The sequence below is a fragment of the Pelecanus crispus genome, chromosome 12 (assembly GCF_030463565.1).
Source record: "Pelecanus crispus isolate bPelCri1 chromosome 12, bPelCri1.pri, whole genome shotgun sequence".
Lineage (NCBI taxonomy): Eukaryota > Metazoa > Chordata > Aves > Pelecaniformes > Pelecanidae > Pelecanus > Pelecanus crispus.
The window spans coordinates 11,985,053-12,004,405 of record NC_134654.1 but is presented as its reverse complement, the minus strand read 5'-3'; the positions used below and the strand labels follow the sequence as shown (position 1 = coordinate 12,004,405).

The 19,353-nt window shown below is 43.7% G+C and overlaps 1 protein-coding gene across 1 annotated transcript in view; it reads right to left on the bottom strand.

Annotated features, from left to right (window-relative positions):
• The window catches only part of GALNT17 (polypeptide N-acetylgalactosaminyltransferase 17), a 217,140-nt gene that overhangs the window by 158,873 nt on the left and 38,914 nt on the right, over nt 1–19,353 (bottom strand). Inside the window, exon 2 of the mRNA XM_075719882.1 lies at nt 1,032–1,215. Within this exon, the coding sequence (XP_075575997.1) occupies nt 1,032–1,215 (184 nt within the window). The remainder of the gene's footprint in view (nt 1–1,031; nt 1,216–19,353) is intronic.

Genomic DNA, 19,353 nt, shown 5'->3' with positions numbered 1-19,353 from the left:
GTTGACAGCCTTGGAAACTCTGAGTGGCTGCTTGAAATTCATGCAGCATGCAGAGAAGTGAAGGAACAAAAGCTCTCCATGCTCTCACATCCTTAACAATTTGCCAGTACACTGGAGACATGTAGCTGCATCCCCTTGCTGCATGATTTTCAATGGTTTGCAGATGCCGAGCAATGGCTTTGTCACTGTCCTAAAGACACAGGCATTGGACACATATCTTTCAGAATCTAAATCTCTTCCGGCTCATTTTTTAATCAGGGTTTTCACTCCTGGCCTGGACAAATTGACACTTTATTTTGAGGAACACCCTGCTAGCCATATCTAAAATTAACTTTCATAAAGATAAACTTACAGCATGTCTTTTCTCACACTCTTAACAAAATGATTTGGCATCTCATTTAAATTCTACTGTTCTGCAGTGCTTAGCAGGTAAACATCATCACAACCATCATCTTAAAAGGTCATTCTGGAAAAATAGTAGAGGAAGGATATTGCCACCTGAGCCGTTAGGCTCCCTTCAAAGGCATCTGCACAGATCTCCAACAGGAGAGATCCCACAGCAGCGTCCCAGGAGAAGGACTGCACTGGGAGGAGCACGAGGGCAGCCGGAGAGCCCCGGAAGTCTTGCAGGAACATGAAGGACCTGACAAGGGAGGAGAGAGGCAGAGTCTTTGCACACATTTACAGGGTAATAAACACCAAAGGCCAATAGTGCAGTGAACAGCTCTTTGCTGACGAAAGCAGAGCTTCTGATTGCATTACTACCACCCAAAATAATGTATTGCTTCAGGAAAATAAAAAGGAGAAAGAAGAGCAGGAAGAAATTTGCTTTTTTCCCCTGACAATCATCTTTATGAACTATCTCAGTTTCAGCCAAACTATATGGGTTGCTGATTACCGAGCATGGTCCTGTGAATGATAAGGAGGGAAGAGCGAGCAGTATCACACAAGAATATGAAAGCAACCGTCACTGCTGCCTCTCAGATGGTACCTAAACACGTGCAGTCCTTCATGGAGCAACTGGTACTTACTTGGTTGGACGATAATCTGGTATGGAACGATCCAGTGAAATTTTCTCACTGAGGTAGGAGTTGTAGCCATATTTCTCATGTGGTCCCTTTGCCTTCTCCTCCTCCTCAGGGGACAGGGTGGCTGGAAGCCCACCTTTACCACGTCCACCATAGCCTTCAATGAGACCAAGTGACTTGGACAGACCTTAAGAGAAAAAAAGCCACCATCACTGTTAAAGTTCATCACTGTTATTTCCAAGCTAGCAAAGAAACAAAAATAATCAGAAAAAACAGCATGTTTTATTTTGGTTTTCTTTTCAAATTCTAGTTCTTTGGCCCAATGCTGGAAAGAAAATTACTCAATTTTTTAAATTCTTCATGGCTCAGACACACTGTCCCTGATAGCTCTGCCCCCAGCATCCAACTGATAACCTGTCTGAGGGATCTGTGCATTTATTTAGTTGTTAGGAAGGTTATTTAGGCCTCCTTCCCACTCTCAGAGAGGTAATTACATATAAGGTTAGATGTCCCCAGGAGAAGGATAGGTTGAACACAGAATAAGAATAAAATAGGGTTGGTTAACTGCCAACTGAATGAATTTTTGCTCAGTATGAACAGTGAACAGCATACAAATGTTATGGATTTAAAAACAATTTCCCCTCAGAGCTTTCTTATCTTTTAAAGTATAGCATTCCCAGACCTTTATCAAGCAGAATTATTTATTTATATCTGCATAGCTGAAGGAAATAGGCAAAGTTCAAAACAAGCTGCACAAAAAGAGCTATATTGATCACTTGGTGGTGATTGTGGGAAGCCTAGTTCATGCTCATGTTATTATTTATTATACAGGAGACCTGGAATTTTAATATTTTTCATTAGCAGAGACTCACACTCTTCTTTTTGTGTGAAACCAAAAAAAAAATTGATGGATTGTTCTGTTGATTTTTTTTTTTTTTAAATAAAGACACCAGGGTATATTCCCCTTTGTTTTAATGGCAGAGCCCTGACTCTGAGAGCAGAACAGACTGTTGTCATCACTGATGCTTAGGAAGGGATGATACCCTTGAGGATATGCACAGGGCTTCATCATCCAAGAGCGTGGTCCAGCTCCCAAACCTACAACAGATTTCCACTGCCCTGGACAAAACACACTGTCTCCCCATCTACAAGACACAGATATAAACACTTTTTCCCTCAAAAAGTAATATTGTGAGGCAGTAAGAAAATCACCTTTGTAAATCACAGTTTGAAGCACTTGAATTGAAATTATTATTATTACTATTATTCCTTCTGACAAGGAAACTCTAAACAGCCTTCCCTGCTAGGGAGCTTCTGAGAGTTGATGGAGTCCCTCTGACCATGCTGGGCTTGATTAGATTTTATCTGAGGACAACAATAACAAATCAACTGCAAGGAGCGGCTGGCTGTGATGTGAGGATGGGTTAGATATCCAAGCTGCCTTTTTCCATCTCAAGGCTCAGCAACAGCCAGAGGAGTAAGTCAAGAAAGCTGGGAGAGGTGAAACTTTCTGGCCTGCAGAAGGCCAACAGATGGCTCTGCAAACCTTCTAACCCCAAATGACTGGAGGGACAAGGTTCAGATTGCTTACGAAGAGAAGAGATACCAATTTCATTTCAGACACAGAGTCTAACAGAATTAAAACAGTATTTTTAAAAAAATATTCTCACAAAGAGACAATTCTTCTCAAAACGTCTATTTCTTTGTGAAAATCAGGTCTTTTCTACTCAAGAACAGTGCACCTGTAGATACATAAATTTCCTCAGGGTACCATAGATCATATCTTGCTTCTTGTTACGCCAAAAAGATAAAACAGCTTCCTCAGTTCATGAGCGGAGGGTTTTACCACTGTAACAGACACATTCTAACAGAAATTCAGTTTATAATTTTAATTCCTTTTTCTTCACCTTTCCCATGAAATGTTTCCACCAAAATTGGTAAGAAATTGTCTGTCTATCAGTGCTAGTTCTTGGCCAGAAAGACTGTAACACAGAGCTATGAAGCCCTTCCACGGCATCTACCACGCTCATACTTCTACTGTAGGTATCCTCAGGATCTACCAGTTTGCTTTCAAAGCTTCATTTTGCTTTTCTTCATTCTTTTTAACACATTTCTCATTTCCCTAATGCTTTTGCTATCAGTGGTCTCAATCTACACATCTGTAAGAAGGACTGAAGAGAAGTGGGAACTTTCTGAGCTGTGTTAGGGCTGGCAGAGGCTCTGTGGATGGAGGACCTGGGCACTGGGCAGTGGAACCTGGGCCTCCCACCCAGTGGGATATCAGAACCACTAACACCGCAGCACCTTGTTCTGTTTAAAGCAGGTTTAAAAAAATAGAAGCTTGGGTTATTATCAACAGATGATATTTGTTTAATTCAGACACCCCAGGTAGCACTTCTGCCCAAGCTCCGCACTTGAAGTCAACAGGGAAAGACTCATCCTTCCAAGGCTAATTCATCCACCACAAGATCTGAATCCGTCTCTAGAGGTGCCTACCTCTGTTTTGGCAAAGGTAATTGGGCTCCCAACTACAGCATCTTGGTAAAGTATCTGAAATTAGAGCCAAGGAATCTAGCTCTCTGTTCAAAATACCAACAATCACAGGAACTAGCTATAACAGCCTTTTCCACATTTCATCATGGTCGACCTGAGCCGGTATTAGGAGCAGTAGGAGATGCCCGGAGTAAGGATATCTTTGCCAAGGAATTCAGCTGGCTGCACTGAAATGGCAGGCTGGGTGTACTCTACAGTCTAACCTTCAATCCTCATCCACCAGTGATGCAGACTGGGGATAGCAGGGTGGGAGCTGCTGGACAGCACAAGGACACCTTCCTTACTTGCCCATCTGTGGTTTTATTAGAGTATAAATATACACAAGGGGATGGTGCACACTCCATCTCTCCCAAAATACAGTCAAGACGTGGGCAGAGCCAACATACACCCATTTGTGCCCCCATGCCCTCAGCTGTTGCAAGGTAGGAGGTTCTGCCGTGACAAGGAAAAATGAAGGTCCTGGTGAAATGAAGCCTCTCTGTTGACTGCAGAGGCACCAGAGAAATGCCAAGACATGACTTTATATTCAGCGGCTTTGACTGACGAGCCTACAATGCCATTAACTGCTTTATTCCAAGACCATAATCATGACAACTAGACACACACACACCCCCCAGCATACATTTCTCTCCCCTCACTAACTATATTCTGTTATTTCTGCATACGAACTTCTCAGTCCTTCTACTACTATAAACCCTGTCTCAGTAAGTACAGATAAATCCGTGTCATTTAACCAAAAGAATCAATTAAGGTGATCAAGTCATACGTGTCGGGCAGGGCACTACTGTGAGTCCATCATCCTTTCTTTCAGTGCCATGCAGGATAGCAAATACACCCTCAGGGATAGTCACAAAGATGAATATTGCCAGGTGCGATGTGACAGGGAGGATCTACATGTCTGTGTTGGTTAAACATTTCATCCTCCAGTTCAGGCTGTCAGAAGGGTTCATCCGTGCAGCTGGGATGTCACTTTGGTATACGGCACTTTGAAGCAAGATTCAAGTAATGTTTGGCAAGAAAGATAATTCGTGTCCAAACAGAAGAGGAAGAAATTTGCTTCCAACTGGCTGAAAAGATGCCTCAGGAGAGGCAGGACTGAAAACAAATGGTTACAGCAGACCTTCATCCAGCCAATCCTTTCATTCATTTTTTTTTTTATTTGTCTTATTTTAGGGCTGCACAAAGAAGCGCACATTTCTGCAGGCTTGAGAGGCCTTTACTATAGGTTCAGAAATTATCCTCAGCCCAGCCTGTGTGGTTCCTTCAGCTGGTCGGAACCCAAGGAAAGCTCCTTCTTGGCAGGGAGCTCCCAGGGCTTTGCATCAACCCATGTCTGAGGTACACAGAGGCAGCCACACGCTTCCCAAGTCTAAGGGCTCACCTGATCTCCAGATTGCCTTTTTCAGTCCCTGAGTACACTGCTGTCACCACAGCAAGGCCCCGGTCCACGTCAGGATCAGAGCACTACTGACTGCTTGTTTCTGGAGGCAGCACACATACCTTCTTCGACTTTCTGTTTACCCTTCGCAGCCTGCATGGAAACACTGTTTGGGACTCAAAGGATAAGCAATCTCACATATCGTGTTCAAACAGCATAATGCTGTAAATGAATGATTAAGTGCCTCTGGTGACACAGGAACAGAAAGGGGAAATCACCTCTGAAGCCCGTTGTTCCCCATGCACAGCTGTCCAGGACTGGTTTCCAGCACAGCCTTCTGCTCTGGCCTCTTACTAGCACATGCTTGTAGCATCTTCACACTTCGAAAACCTCCAGGCCTTTGCCAAACCTGCTTGAAATTGGCCCGGAAGGGCCAGATTACATACAGAGATACAACGAGCAAGAAAGAGCAAGAGCATGATCCCATCAGCTTATTTCCTTGAAGAACTGGGCTAAAAAGTAAAGAGTCAGAGCTGTTCCCAAGTCACAGACCAAATCCTTTATCATTCTGGGCAGACACCAAAGCAGAAGTGCTGAACAGCTGCCAAGAAGTCTCTCCTGATGCCTGCTCCAGCCTATCTGTAGTGATAAACAGCACTAATCCCGCACAAAAAAAGCTTGGTCTTTGGAGTGAATTCACTCCCTAATGAATCTTGCAAGCTCATGAGATCGTAATGGGCTGCATCAAGATTAGATGTTCAGTGTAGATCAGAGCTCTGAACGGTTGTGAACTTCACTCACCCTTAAGCCACATTTACCCAGCAAGTACCTTAGAAAGGAAGAGAGGATTTTTTTTTCAGAATCTCCTAAAATATCTGAACTTTGGGACAAAAGGAGTGTATTGCTCTTATACTGCAGGAATAGAAGGAAAAAAAGACACCACTTAGAGCTGCTAAGATCTGAGCTACTCCTGCTGAAACGGCCAGACGTCAGATCCCCTGGGGACTGACGAAGAGTTGGTTTTCTTCAAGATGATATAAAAATTTAATCTCTACAGTAAAATTATTCCTAGACTGAGTACAGTTATAGTAAATATATTATTCTCTCCTTAAACTGGCAGTATATTTCATAAGGAGACAGGAGTTTTCTCCGATAGAGAAAACCTTTGGTAAAATACAATATAATGTGATACACAACCTTCATTTATAAAGCACCCAGCCAAACAGGCTCCCCAGGCAGCAGGAGTGTTGGAAAAGCATTTTGCTACATGTCAGCCTAGATGAAGGAAAACATTAACCCTACCGATACAAACAGCTGAGGAAACTTCTTTCATTAAGAAAGCTAGGGAAGAGGGAAAGTATCTGAAATTGAAAAGCATTTCTGAGAAACAGGGGTCCTGAGCCTTAACAGTGGAGGTGGAGGAGGGAAAAGAACAGGAGGAAATAACATAGGAAAGATTTCTGGAAAAGCAAATTTTTAGTTGCATCCTTCCTTATTTGTTTATTTTATCCTGCTGCATGAGTTACAGAGTATGTATAGCTCAGATTGAAAGGCACATTCCTATAGGAAAGAGGAACACGAAGCTCTCCGTCTCAAGAAGAAATAAATAATACTGAAATGGTACTGAAAAATAAGGGAAGCATAAAGAGAAAATTAAAGTAGATGTTTTTGAAAAGTACAGCTCTTATTAAGCTAAGCACCACGGATCTTCCAGCCCAAATAGCTCGCCTAGGGACGTGCGCTTCTGGCCTCACTTCAGCCAGAGATTTGAAGACTAACAAGAAATTTCTGACTCAGGGAAAAAAAGCAAAAACTATGAGGTAAATGGCCTAATATGTGCCATGTGTTACACTGCGGATATTGCCTCTACGTGACCTCTCAGTGAAGATGGAAAGAGAGGCTACAACAGACAGGCTTTTAGGGGTATTTTATGAGAAACTAGAATAGATACCAAGGGGTGAAATGTCATAGGTAATGCTAGAAATTATGGAAAACTGCTGAAGTTTTTAGTGCGGTCATGCTGATTGCTGCAAATACAGACCAGCAAAGGGAGGACTCATTAACCATAAGGGTAAGAGGCAGACTAAGAGCCACGAATTTTCCTTTGCAGCTTTGGTGGAACCCGAGACCTGGGATTTTCTCTTTTCTCCTTGCAGCAGTTTTTACACACTTTTTACGCAGTCTTTGCTCAGATCTTTTGTTTATTAGACTCAATAACACAAGTTCCTCTGACTGTAGGTTACCCCTACGTAACATGAAACCACGCACTGTTAAAGGGCTATGGAAATTGTCTAGGGCATACCAAATACAACTGCCTCTGTCAGCTTCCTTTGCTCTCGCTGCCTCCCCAGCGAATCCTTACACTCTTACAAAGGAAACCAAAAGAAGTAGTAAAGGGATTAGAAGATAAGAGATCACTTACGGGGGGGGGGGGGGCAATGTAAAATTTTAAAATGAGCTTAAATACTAGAGTCCATTGGAAAAACCAGTATTCTCCTGAACCCTATACAATTTTATTCAGCGTGCATGCTAGGTATGTTTTTCCTAGGGCTGACCACTTATTAAAAGCCAGTATATCCCCAAAATCAGATGCTGCAGCAGGCTTCCAACAAATCCCCCTTGCTAAAGGATCAACGCTATCATCTTTCATTTGGACAGTACTTTTCCAGTGAGCTTTTAGCGTATCTGAACATCTCCTTCAGCTGCAAGGATCCAACAGAGCTGTTTGGTGCCCTTTGCCATGCAAATGATTTGGTGGTTTACCAGAGATAAACACAAACACAAGATGCCTGGTGAAAGGTGGCTTCAAGAAAATTTCAAACCTCTGGCTTCACACTGAATGACAAATGTGAACTTAAAGCAGCAGACGAATGCTGCTGGCCCATGCTTGGCAAGCAGGAATTTTAGCCAGACACAGACTAATTGAAAATACAGCGTATTTTAAGGGTAATCCAACACATTTCATCTCTAAAAAAGCTCCAGTGTATGTAAAATTACTTGAATAATTCTCACTAAAATGAGTTTGTCCAACAGACCATTAAGATTTCACTTAAATAATAATTGTGACAGGTGGATGTACGAGAATTGTGCACATCTTCCAGTAGCCCAGCCAGGCAAGCACCAAAACAGGCTGCCCAGGACAGGCACAGCTCCTCATTATTAAATATATTTAAGGAGAGATTAGATGAACATCTGTACTGGGAATGATTTAAGTACAACTGTGCATACATCATTATGGGAACAGTCAGACAATGTCAAGGTTTCTTCCCACCTTGTACTCTATGAAAAGGATGGGAGAAGGGAGCGCAGTTAAGACTGCACAGAGTTTGAAGTCTCGTGTGAAATATTTTAATATAAATATATATTTATACACATATATATGTACATACATACACATATTCAGAATTGAAGTTTTCTTATCTGTATGGAAATGGAAACATGGAGAAATTACCTTCAGAGCCAGAGGGAGGATCAGCACTGGCTGCAAGAAGAATGTAGTCATCAGAATTTCAAAGCCAGTTTCACCCTGGTTAGGCCATTACACTACCAAGTTCTGGTGGCAAATGATAATTTCCCAATCACGATTCGCCTCAGGCACAAAATAACAGAAATCCTTCAACTAGCTGAGGCTGTTTAGTTCTGAGGAATGATTTAGTTGGTTCTAAAACCTGGGACTAGTAGAAGAGCTTGGACATAGATATACGCTCCCTGAAAGTCTGAATAAGCCACATCATTACATCAGCAGGTGCAAGATACATGCACTGTAAGAAAGGATATATATTTTACAGGCAAGGCATTGATATATTTGAGGCAGTTGCCAAGTAATGGAGTGACATATTCAGCACCAGCAGCTGACTCACAAATCCAGATAACAGACTTGGATCTACCTGCAAGGGGGGATGGATGAAGTGTATTTGCAGAAAAGGCACAGAAAAGAATGTGTTGTAGCAATCTCACTTGCACATTATGACACAAATACAAATTTATATATCTGACTACCATATGGGACCATCATATTCTAGAAATATCTGTGTTATTTACTGGGGGGGGGGGGGGGGGGGGGAAATATCTGTGTTATTTACTGGGGGGGGGGGGGGGGGGGGGGGGGGGGGCAAAAAGTAGTAGATCACAAGGTATAACAAAAAGGAAAAATCAGGGTCAAAAACATCACTAAGATCATTTAGCGAGTTGTCTGACTCCAGGCACGCTGGATCCATGTTCAAGATGTTGAAAAGCTCACTTTATTAAGCCCTGCCTAAGGCCTGCTTTCAGGGATTCAGTCTTACTGGGGTGCAGGCAGAACCATTTCCGCAGCAACATATTTCCATGAAGTGTTTAAAAAAGTCTGAAGCAATCTTCTCACAGTTATTTTAAATGGGCATAAACCATCACAAAGAACCATCATGCCCAGGTAGCAATAAGGAAGCAAAGAATACTCTCAGTTAGAGAGGGAAGGGGAAAAATCAATAGAAGAGCACCCAACACACCAGGCACAAGTAATGACACCTAATTAGAGAGAAAACAGATGTCCAGCAGAGCAGAGCAAGTCCCCCACAGCACAGCATCCTGGGACATGCCAGTTTGACTCAGAGGCAATACAGCTGGATTTGTGTGGTTAAAATCACCTTCTTGTTGAGACACTCTAATGTCAGCAATCTGTGTTCAATCTATTTTATGGACCCTTTCCCTCCACCGTTGGTCACTCAAGTGGCTGCAGACAAAATGCTCCCCAGGCTTCTCCCTCTGGACCTCTTTTGCCTTTTTCCCCTCTTAAGACCAGACTAGTAACACATAAGCAAGGATGGTTGCTCCACTATGAGTAAATCTGGGAGTTACCTGCTGAGGCTCCAGGACAAGAGGGGGACTCAAGGCATGCAACTGCTACTATGGATGCTCTACAAGAGGCAAATTCTCTGTACAGGAGCGAGATATCACAGCTTCTCTTCACATTGACAGCAGCAATGTTAAAGAACAACACTAAAAGCTTTGTCCAGCAATACATCTGCTATGAATTAACATTCAGCTATCTAACACCTGATGAAGTACCATAAGGAAGAGTCCGTATTAGTAGCCTACCAACACAAAGTAACATAAACCATGGCAGGACTTCACATTAAAGATCTGATACTGTTCCAGTAACTTCAAAGATCAATTTAGGGGTGCCCCCATTCAGAATACAGACAAGGTCCTTGGTCCATACACCTAATGGTGTATTGATTCAGCAAACACTTAAGTGCCAGCTCTGCACTTCATGGACTTTGCTGAAGCACCCAAGAGATTCCCATACACACTGACTGACTCAGTGCCTATCAAATAGCTTGGGGCACAGGAGCTTGAATGAGAAAGGCCAAGGGTAAAAGCAATCTTGCATATTTATGCTGGTCAGGCATGAGCCTCTTTGGGTGATGAATTAAGCAATTGTCTGCAGCTTTATTTGCAGAAGGTAGATTGCAATTCAAGCAAGTACAACCTATCTTGCTTTCCTATTTGAGCTGCCTGGAAATCAGTCTGGCAGGACTCATGTCTACATGCAAGACCTGCTCAGAGAAGATGGCAGGAGCAGCACAGATGGCAAGAGCAGCTCTTTTGCCGAGAGAGTTATGGATGCCCCATCACTGAAAGTGTCCAAGGTCAGGTCGGATGGGGCTTTGAGCAACCACTGGAACTAGATGATCTTTAAAAATCCCTCTCAACCCAAACCATTCCATGATTCGGTGATTCTGCACTGAGGTCTCCTCACTTATTTTCAGACCCAACCCAAGCACCAGAATGCACAAAGGAAAATTAGGATACATTGCTCATTATAACATCTTTGGTAGTATAGGCAGTTTAAGAAGTTCCCAAACTCTTCTGCCCCCAGCAGCAAAACATCACCCCTCTCATTTGTGCTAATGCAGTGATTTGTGGGGCCATTCTGCAAACTATTCATGCCCAGGTAGCCACTTGTACCAGCGACTGTCAGAAACCCAGGGTCAGACAAACATTTTGTTTGACTCCGCATTGCTGCTTTTATGCTCCGGTGTAAAGTTTAACTTCTTTGGGTAATGCAGTCCATTCCCACCCCTATCACAACCCTTTTGCATCCAGGCAGAGCTGCTGCTTGGGCACACTACAGAGGTGTCAAGCTGCAGTGCCAGCAGAGGACCACGCAGCCAAAGGTGGGGAAACAAGAATTTCTTAAATCCATCTTGCCCCCAGAGAAGCTGCGACTAGAGTTACACCTGCAGTGGGACAGGACTACCCCCAGGAACGAGAACAGAGCCACAGGAACGAGTATGGAAACAGAAAAAGAACAAAATCCACACACACACAAGCCAACATTTTTTTAAACCCCATTCAAAGGTTAAAAGTAGTATTTTTCACTTTTATTTTCACAAGGAATCTGTTATTTCCAGATCGTGTTTCTAAAACAAGCTGTTAGTGTTTGTGTTTTCTTTTAATGCATGTTCTTGTTTTCCTTTTTGTAAAACATTTCTCTCTCTCTAGATTAGCCTGTTGTAAAGGGGGAAAAAAGTTGCCATTTGGTACAAAAGAAAATGAAGAAATACCATGCTTTAGCACAGACTTCATAAACACGCAAGGCTGGCTACTTCATTTTGGTTTTTTTTGCTTACGTGATAGGTTACACTTTCAGCACGCAAACTGTGCCAGCCCCACCCACAGGGCATCTCCTCCACGGAGCCACAGGGAACGGGAAAGGGCAGAAAACTAAGAGACGGTCACCAAACTGCTGTACCAGGTCAGGCTATAATACCTTACAAATGTTGACGAGGCCAACTAAGGAGCTCCCTCCTTCTACCCTAGCCCTAGTTCCCACTCCTGAAGACTGAGGGGAGGCGGCAAGCATGGTTGGTATTTTTAACCCGTGGCCCCAAGTAGAGTGCCCGCATCACTGAGAAAACATGCCAAAAAGTTGGGAATCAGTGGAAAAAGAGGTATGTGGGACTGTACCCTGAGAAATACCACTTTTCAGAGGGGTCCTCAGCATGCTTCCAAGCTTCTCTACAGGGGCCCTTTGATCTATATTATCCCTCCCTGGGCTACCCCTAAATCTGCTCATTAAGCTATTCTTTAAAGACCAACATATTATAGAAGGGATGGCATTGCCCACAATGGGCTTTCCCAAAAGAAGAACAAACATCTTGAAGCCAACACGGAATTATTATGTTAACATAGCTGCAGAAACTCAAGAGTTAAAATGTGCACCTTCAGCAAGTGTATACATGCTTCTTCCTGCTAATTGCATTTTACTGAGCTGTGAACTTACTACTTACTTTTTAAGCTCAAGAAAGTCTATTTTACAGGGTTTTGCTTAGTGCATTTAATTTCTTTTATAATACTTTTTCTGGCTGTGCTCATAGGCTATTCTCACTCAGCGACCGAGCCAATTTGTTGTTGGTTTACTGGTGTGCATTCAGTGCTCTCAGACATACAGGACACCCCAGAGAGCACTTTTGCTCTTCAGATTTCTTCCCATCTGTTTGTGCTCTGCAAATAGGTCATAGGGGTGACACACCATGACTTGCAACACCTAAGGACAGAAATAAAGGTGCTAATTTGGTCATCGGAGAGGAATATTCTCCACTGTGATGCCTTTATTCTTGTACACATCTGCATTCTCCAAAAACACCCACTATTAATGGATCCAAGGTGTTTTGTGTAATATATGTATTATTGTAATGAACATACAAGCACAATAGATACCTCTTTATAATAGATAAAAAACGGGAATTGCTCTAGTATCTCTTAGTCTCTATATGGGGAAGGCAGAGCTTTGTTTAAGTTCAAGTACTTTGCTGCCAAACCCAAGTTACTGAACTCCATGAAAGTATTCAAAAGTGTTTAAGTAAAGCATAAGCTTGAAAGCTTTGTCAGACAGGGGTCTCAAGGAAGGAGGAATGGAGCTTGCTCTCTACCGTGCATGCAAATTTATGAATGGTTATGGTGTACAGTGTTGGGAACAATTCCTAAGAGGCCACAGATCCGTGACTATTTAACTTTGTGTTTCTATAGAGAGCTTCTGATGATAGGCACTAAGTGCTTTAAAAACATAATTAATGCTCAAAGCACTCCTGAGAGGGAGCTAAATATATGACTCAGATTTTTAAGCAACCTGGAGTAGGACCATCCTTGTTCTTTTTATAAAACACTTGGTAAAACAGGGTACATGGCACAACAGGGTCTCGGTAAAATAATTTGTCCAAGGTGACTTAGCGAGAAAAGAACAGTGTTTACAGACAGAATCAGAGTCCCTATGAAATTAAAGAGCTTACTGCCTCCAGAACAAAAATCTGGGCTATGCTACAGCAGCAAAAGCTGCTCAAATCCTAAAGCAAATCCTGCAGAAGACAGTCTGTTCCAAGGGGTGAGGAGGTAGACTCAGGACAGGCCACCATGGCAGGGTGGCTTCCTCCAGAGGCCCTCCCTCTTGAATGACCAACACCAAACGACAGGTAACACCTGAGCACTGATCACAGGGCAGCTGTACTTTGACCACCTCACTCCGAGAGCCAACCACCAGGTTGCATAGCTGATTTTGAAGGACCAGATCAATCCAGTGCACCAGCTTCACCTGCTACAGTGCTTGACAGGATTTTGGTTTTTGTAAAAGCGGAATGTTTGCAGTCTTTTTTTGAGAGCAATACATTCAATTAAAATCATGACAAGAAGCCCCTCGAGGTGGAGCAAGCACTGAGGTGTTTGGCATGTCTGTGGACCAGCCTCCACAAACCTCCTGCCCTGTGGTAGAGACTCCCACACACCCCAGGGATGTGTCCAGTGCCGGCAGTGACAGGACAGTGCATGCTTGCCACTTTGCTTTCTGGTCCCCAAGGAGAAAATAAGAGGTCTCAACAAAACATAGCCTCTGCCAAACCTCTCTGGGAGGAACTGCCCTGGATTTGCCATATGGTGCCACGACTTCCCATGCAGACGCAATCCTCATCTCCATTTTCTCTCCCACCCTCCCAGCCCTCCAGCACACATACTTTCTTCTTCTGTCTCTCCATCCGACCTTCACCTTATTGCCATCCCTTAAAGCCCCTGCTGATCAGAGGCAGTCTCCCTTCTACACCACATCCCTTGAACGCTTCAGCCTTTGCCCCCATCAGCCACTTCCTGTCCCCAGGACCGCACACCCTGTGCCAAGTCATGGCCAGATCCTGCCCTGGAAAAGCCAAGATCAGGCCAGAGACTCCCACCCAGATTCCCATGAAGTAAATGAACTCACCCTTAAAATCTGTGTTAATGAGTAATCCTGTAGCTCCCCAGCATACAGGAATTGACTGTTCCTTTGGTGTCGATATAGTTAAAAAAAATTTAAATGCCTTGCCATTGCTTGTCCTAGACATGCAGGGAGAAAGAGAAGCTGTTAAGGCTATATTTTAATTAATCCCCAAATTCATCATCTTAAGCAATTTGGGAAGTATCTTGCAACTGCTCAAACAGGGTGTTGTACTATCTTCCTCTCGCTCTCCCACCTATCTAGGGAGAAATGCAATTAAACCCACCTTGCAAAGCCTGCCTTATTCACCTTTAAGCAGATTAAAGGACTTAAGGAGGAAAAAAAAAGGTCGTTGTATGATACCTAGGGTCACCAACCTCATTTAGCAGCTCCCTGGCTTTCCAGGTCAGGTTTACCAGGGAATCGGATTCCCAGTAGAAAATGCAGCTGCAGTGGACATTGAACTGCCAAATCCTGAGCCCCATCCCTTCGCTGCTCAAGTGGGTCCTGGAGATGCCGTGGAAAGGATGTCCTGAAAAGATGCTCTTTTCAGAAAAGTAGGGTATTGCTTTACAATCCCCAGAATGATTGCAAATCTAATGCTTACAGCAGAGAATGAAAACCAGACCTCACTAGGAGCTCGGTGTAGACAAAGGGAGCTGAGGACCTAAACTGGGGACACTTTCCTATAGCAGTACAGGGTCATGCTCTCTCCTCACACGAGGGCTAAAGGGGATCGTTTCTTTTCCCCGACTCTTTCGCAAAGACATTCTTCCAGGATCTGCCACTTTTTTCTTCCTGCTTGCCATGACAAAGCCTCCCACACACCCCAGTTTGTAGAGATTGCATTCTCCTTGGGGAGATTATTTATTTATGAGTAAAACACAGCTCTCACTTCAAATGCAGGTCAAGAGAAAAAACAAAAGCATTACATTCATTTCTCCATGTTTACTTATTAAGGATGTATCACCTTTTGGCAACACCCAAGAGCAACTTGGACCTACAATTCAAAGAGAGTAAGAAATGTTGAGCAGGAAGAAAGGAAAGGCAGGGAGAGCAGTGAGACGCTCTCCCAACTCATCTTTTGGGCTTAAATTTTTAGTTCACAGTACACACTCTCAAAGTGGAGTGTGGAAGACTAAAGTATTTTAAGCACTTGCTCTTCAGTGCTGCTTTTCCAATGTCAAGTTTTCCGTCATGTCAGAAGTTCACACCTCTGCTTCCACTGTGACCACCAGGTGCTGCTACGACAGCCCTGCACTCATGGTCCTCCTTGCATCTCCTCAGTCAAGTGGCTTTCCAGACCACAGCCCCAGACCCCCATCCACAAACTCTACCCTGGTACCACCCAGCCCTTCCTTTCCCTTTTCCTCCACCTTCCGTCCCATGATGCACCCCTTGTCTTCAGTGTCTCACCCCTACATGTAATCAAGGTCCTCAGAAACATCCTCTAGCGACACCAACATGCTGAAGCGCCTTCTTTCTATCAGAGACGGGAATATTGGTGTTCCTTGCTATTAAAGCATCTAATGGCTGACAGCATTCATCCTTCTTTTCCTCAAAATTGATCCTTGCCACTTGAATCTGGCGCATGAGTTTACCAGCAGACAAGCCTGGGTACCGAAACCATTTATTCTACGTAACCATGCTAAGCATAATGTCAGGCTGCTCTGGATTTATTCCTCTGGATACACTCTTACTCAGTTTTCAAACTATTGATAGAAACATTTTACCATCAGAAATCCAGGCTCCAAACTACTAAATTAAACATGCTCAGAGGCTGGTGCTGATTTGGCATCAGTCTGCAATTCAGGTATGCACTTGGGCTTGAAACAAAGACTGCAGGACTTTTAAATCTAAAATTTGGAGTTTAACTTCATAACTCTGTGAGACCTTTCCCTGGAGGAAACACAGAAGGGACCTGTGAACCTGACTTGCTGCTGTCACCTTGCTGTGCTCTGCATGAACGTAAAAGCAGGCCATTAGATTAATTTGCATGAGTAAAAGTAAGTTATATGCCTCACAAACCAAAGTCAAGATCGCTGGGTGGAAGGGCACGTGACTTGCAACCTGCATGACAGCACCTGAAGGCACTGCAATATTGGTAATTACTCTCCATACCTTCTTCTACAGCTTAAAACAAGCATCTGAACTACTGAACCTAAGTTGCTAATGGCTTCGTAGCAGTCCAACTTCATGGGAGTCCTTCACCTTATTTCATTAAGCCTTAAGACAGATTCCTTTTTATCTAAAACTGACCAATTTGCTGAGGGTCACTACCATTTGGAGCTCAATACTTACTGCATCTCATTTCAGACACCGGAAAAGTTTTCTCTGTGACACAGCACCCCCGTTACCTACTTGTACCTGTCATCCCGTCTTGAAGATTGTCCTAGTTTCAGCTGGGATAGAGTTAATTTTCTTCCTAGTAGAGGGTATAGTGCTGTGTTTTGGATTTAGTAGGAGAAGAATGGTGGTAACACACTGATGTTTTTAGTTGTTGCTAAGTACTGCTTATGCTAGTCAAGGACTTTTCAGCTTCCCATGCTCTGCCAGGTGCACAAGAAACTGGGAGGGGGCACAGCCAGAAGAGTTGATTCAAACTGACCAAAGGGCTATTCCATACCATATGGCGTCATGCTCAGTATATAAGCCATGGGGAGTTGGCTGGGGGCAGCGATCACTGCTCGGAAACTGGCTGGGTAGCGGTCAGCGGGTGGTGAGTAATTACATTGTGCATCACTTGCTTTGTATATTATTATTATATTGTTATTATTATCATTACTATTTGATTTTATTTCAATTATTAAACTGTTCTTATCTCAACCCAGGAGTGTTTCTCACTCTTACTCCTCCGATTCTCTCCCCCATCCCACTGGGGCAGGGGGAGTGAGTGAGCGGCTGCATGGTGCTTAGTTGCTGGCTGGGGCTAAACCACGACAGTCCTTTTTGGCACCCAACGTGGGGCCCGAAGGGTTTGAGATAATGACAGATTAACCAGAGTGTATTAAGGAATCTGCTAACAGTTGCCGGCCACAATATTAGTTCATCTGCTCTGCACCATGCTCCTTTTTTTGTTGTACATGTTAAAGACTGGTGTTGGTTTTTGCAGTTTGCTGTGCTCTGCAGTGATTAGTGATGTTTTGCCTGGGAGATTTATTATTAAAACACTGACCTTGAGCATTATTTGGTATCTGGGGTTTGTACTGAAGCCGTTACTGTACTTCAGGTACCACCTCATGGAGAGAATTAGCAATGATACCTCTTCCTCTGAGAGGTTTTTTGTGGAGCAAATACAGAATGGTACCTTCGCTGCCGCCTTCTATGATGTCTCCTCCTTCATTACAATAACTTTTCAGTATCTTGAACATAATTGTGTAGTTAAGATACATCTATTGGTATTTCTTGGGAATACTGTTTTGGTTTTGATGAAGGTTAGTAAGCAATTTAGAAATATCACCAGAGGAGGAGGTGACACGTGCTGAGGAGGCCCCACTGTATACTAAATTGCCAGAAAACGAAAAGCAATATGCCCTGTTCACTGATGGGTCCTGTCGTCTTGTGGGAAAGCATCGGAGGTGGAAAGCTGCTGTATGGAGTCCTATACGACAAGTCACAGAAACTGCTGAAGGAGAAGGGGAGTCGAGTCAGTTTGCAGAGGTGAAAGTCATCCAGCTGGCTTTAGATATTGCTGAACGAGAAAAGTGGCCAGTACTTTATCTCTGTACTGACTCATGGATGGTGGCAAATGCCCCGTGGGGGTGGCTGCAGCAATGGAAGCAGAGCAACTGGCAGCGCAGAGGCAAACCCATCTGGGCTGCCGCATTGTGGCAAGATACTGCTGCCCAGGTAGAGAACCTGGTTGTAAAAGTACATCACATAGATGCTCATGTACCCAAGAGTTAGGCCACTGAAGAACATCAAAACAACCAGCAGGTGGATCAGGCTGCTAAGACTGAAGTGGCTCAGGTGGATCTGGACTGGCAACATAAGAGCAAACTATTTATAGCTCAGTGGGCCATCAAGAAAGACATGCAACACATAGATGGACTCATGATCGAGGGGTGGACTTAACTATGGACAGTATTGCACAGGTTATTCATGAATGTGAAACATGCGCTGCAATCAAGCAAGCCAAGTGGTTCAAACCTCTCTGGTATGGAGGGTGATGGCTAAAATACAAATATGGGGAGGCCTGGCAGATTGATTATATCATACTCCCACAGACCCGCCAAGGCAAGCGCTATGTGCTCACCATGGTGGAAGCAACCACCGGATGGCTGGAAACATATCCCATGCCCCACGCCACCACGCGGAACACCATCCTGGGCCTTGAAAAGCAAGTCCTGTGGTGACATGGCACCCCAGAAAGAATCGAGTCACACAACGGGACTCATTTCTGAAACAACTTCACAGACACCTGGGCCGAAGAGCATGGCATTGAGTGGGTATATCACATCCCTTATCATGCACCAGCCCCCGGGAAAATCAAATGATACAATGGACTGTTAAAGACTACGCTGAGAGCAACCAAACAAAATCCTTTCTAAAAGGTAAGATTCCTGAGAGGATACATTTAGAAGGACAGTATCATGCCCTTTAGGCCAAATAATTTGTCACTCTTGTAAGAAATGTAGTGCTCATTTCAACTAGACCAGCCTCAGAAATTAATCATTCCCAGACCAAGCCTTTTGAAAGAGAGAAACAGCACACATGCTACAAAGCCAACGTGCTCCACACATGCCCCCCAAAATAACCCTCGCCATCCTATCAGCCAACAGGTGCAGATTCCCTGCAAGTCCAAAGAGATACCACTGCGCACTGTTCAATATCAGCCCACTCCCTGGCTCGGGAGGTAAGTGGACACTAAGAAAGTACTTTGAGTAAGTAAGGGCTGAATGGACATTGTTGGCTACACACTGACGTCCCAGCACAGCTATTCCTGTGCTCCCATATAATTGAGAGCAGAGAGAAAAACCTTGGGATGAGACTATCTGACAGAAAAAAGGACAATATATGTTTACTAGTTTTTCCAAAAGGTCTCAGGAAAAATTCTCCAATTTTTGCACAGATTAGAGTAATTAGTTAAGTCATTAACTGTAAGGTCTGTGAAGCAGTGTGTCATTTTATTGTTCATTTGTACTGAGCCTAACTCAATGAGATCTTGATAC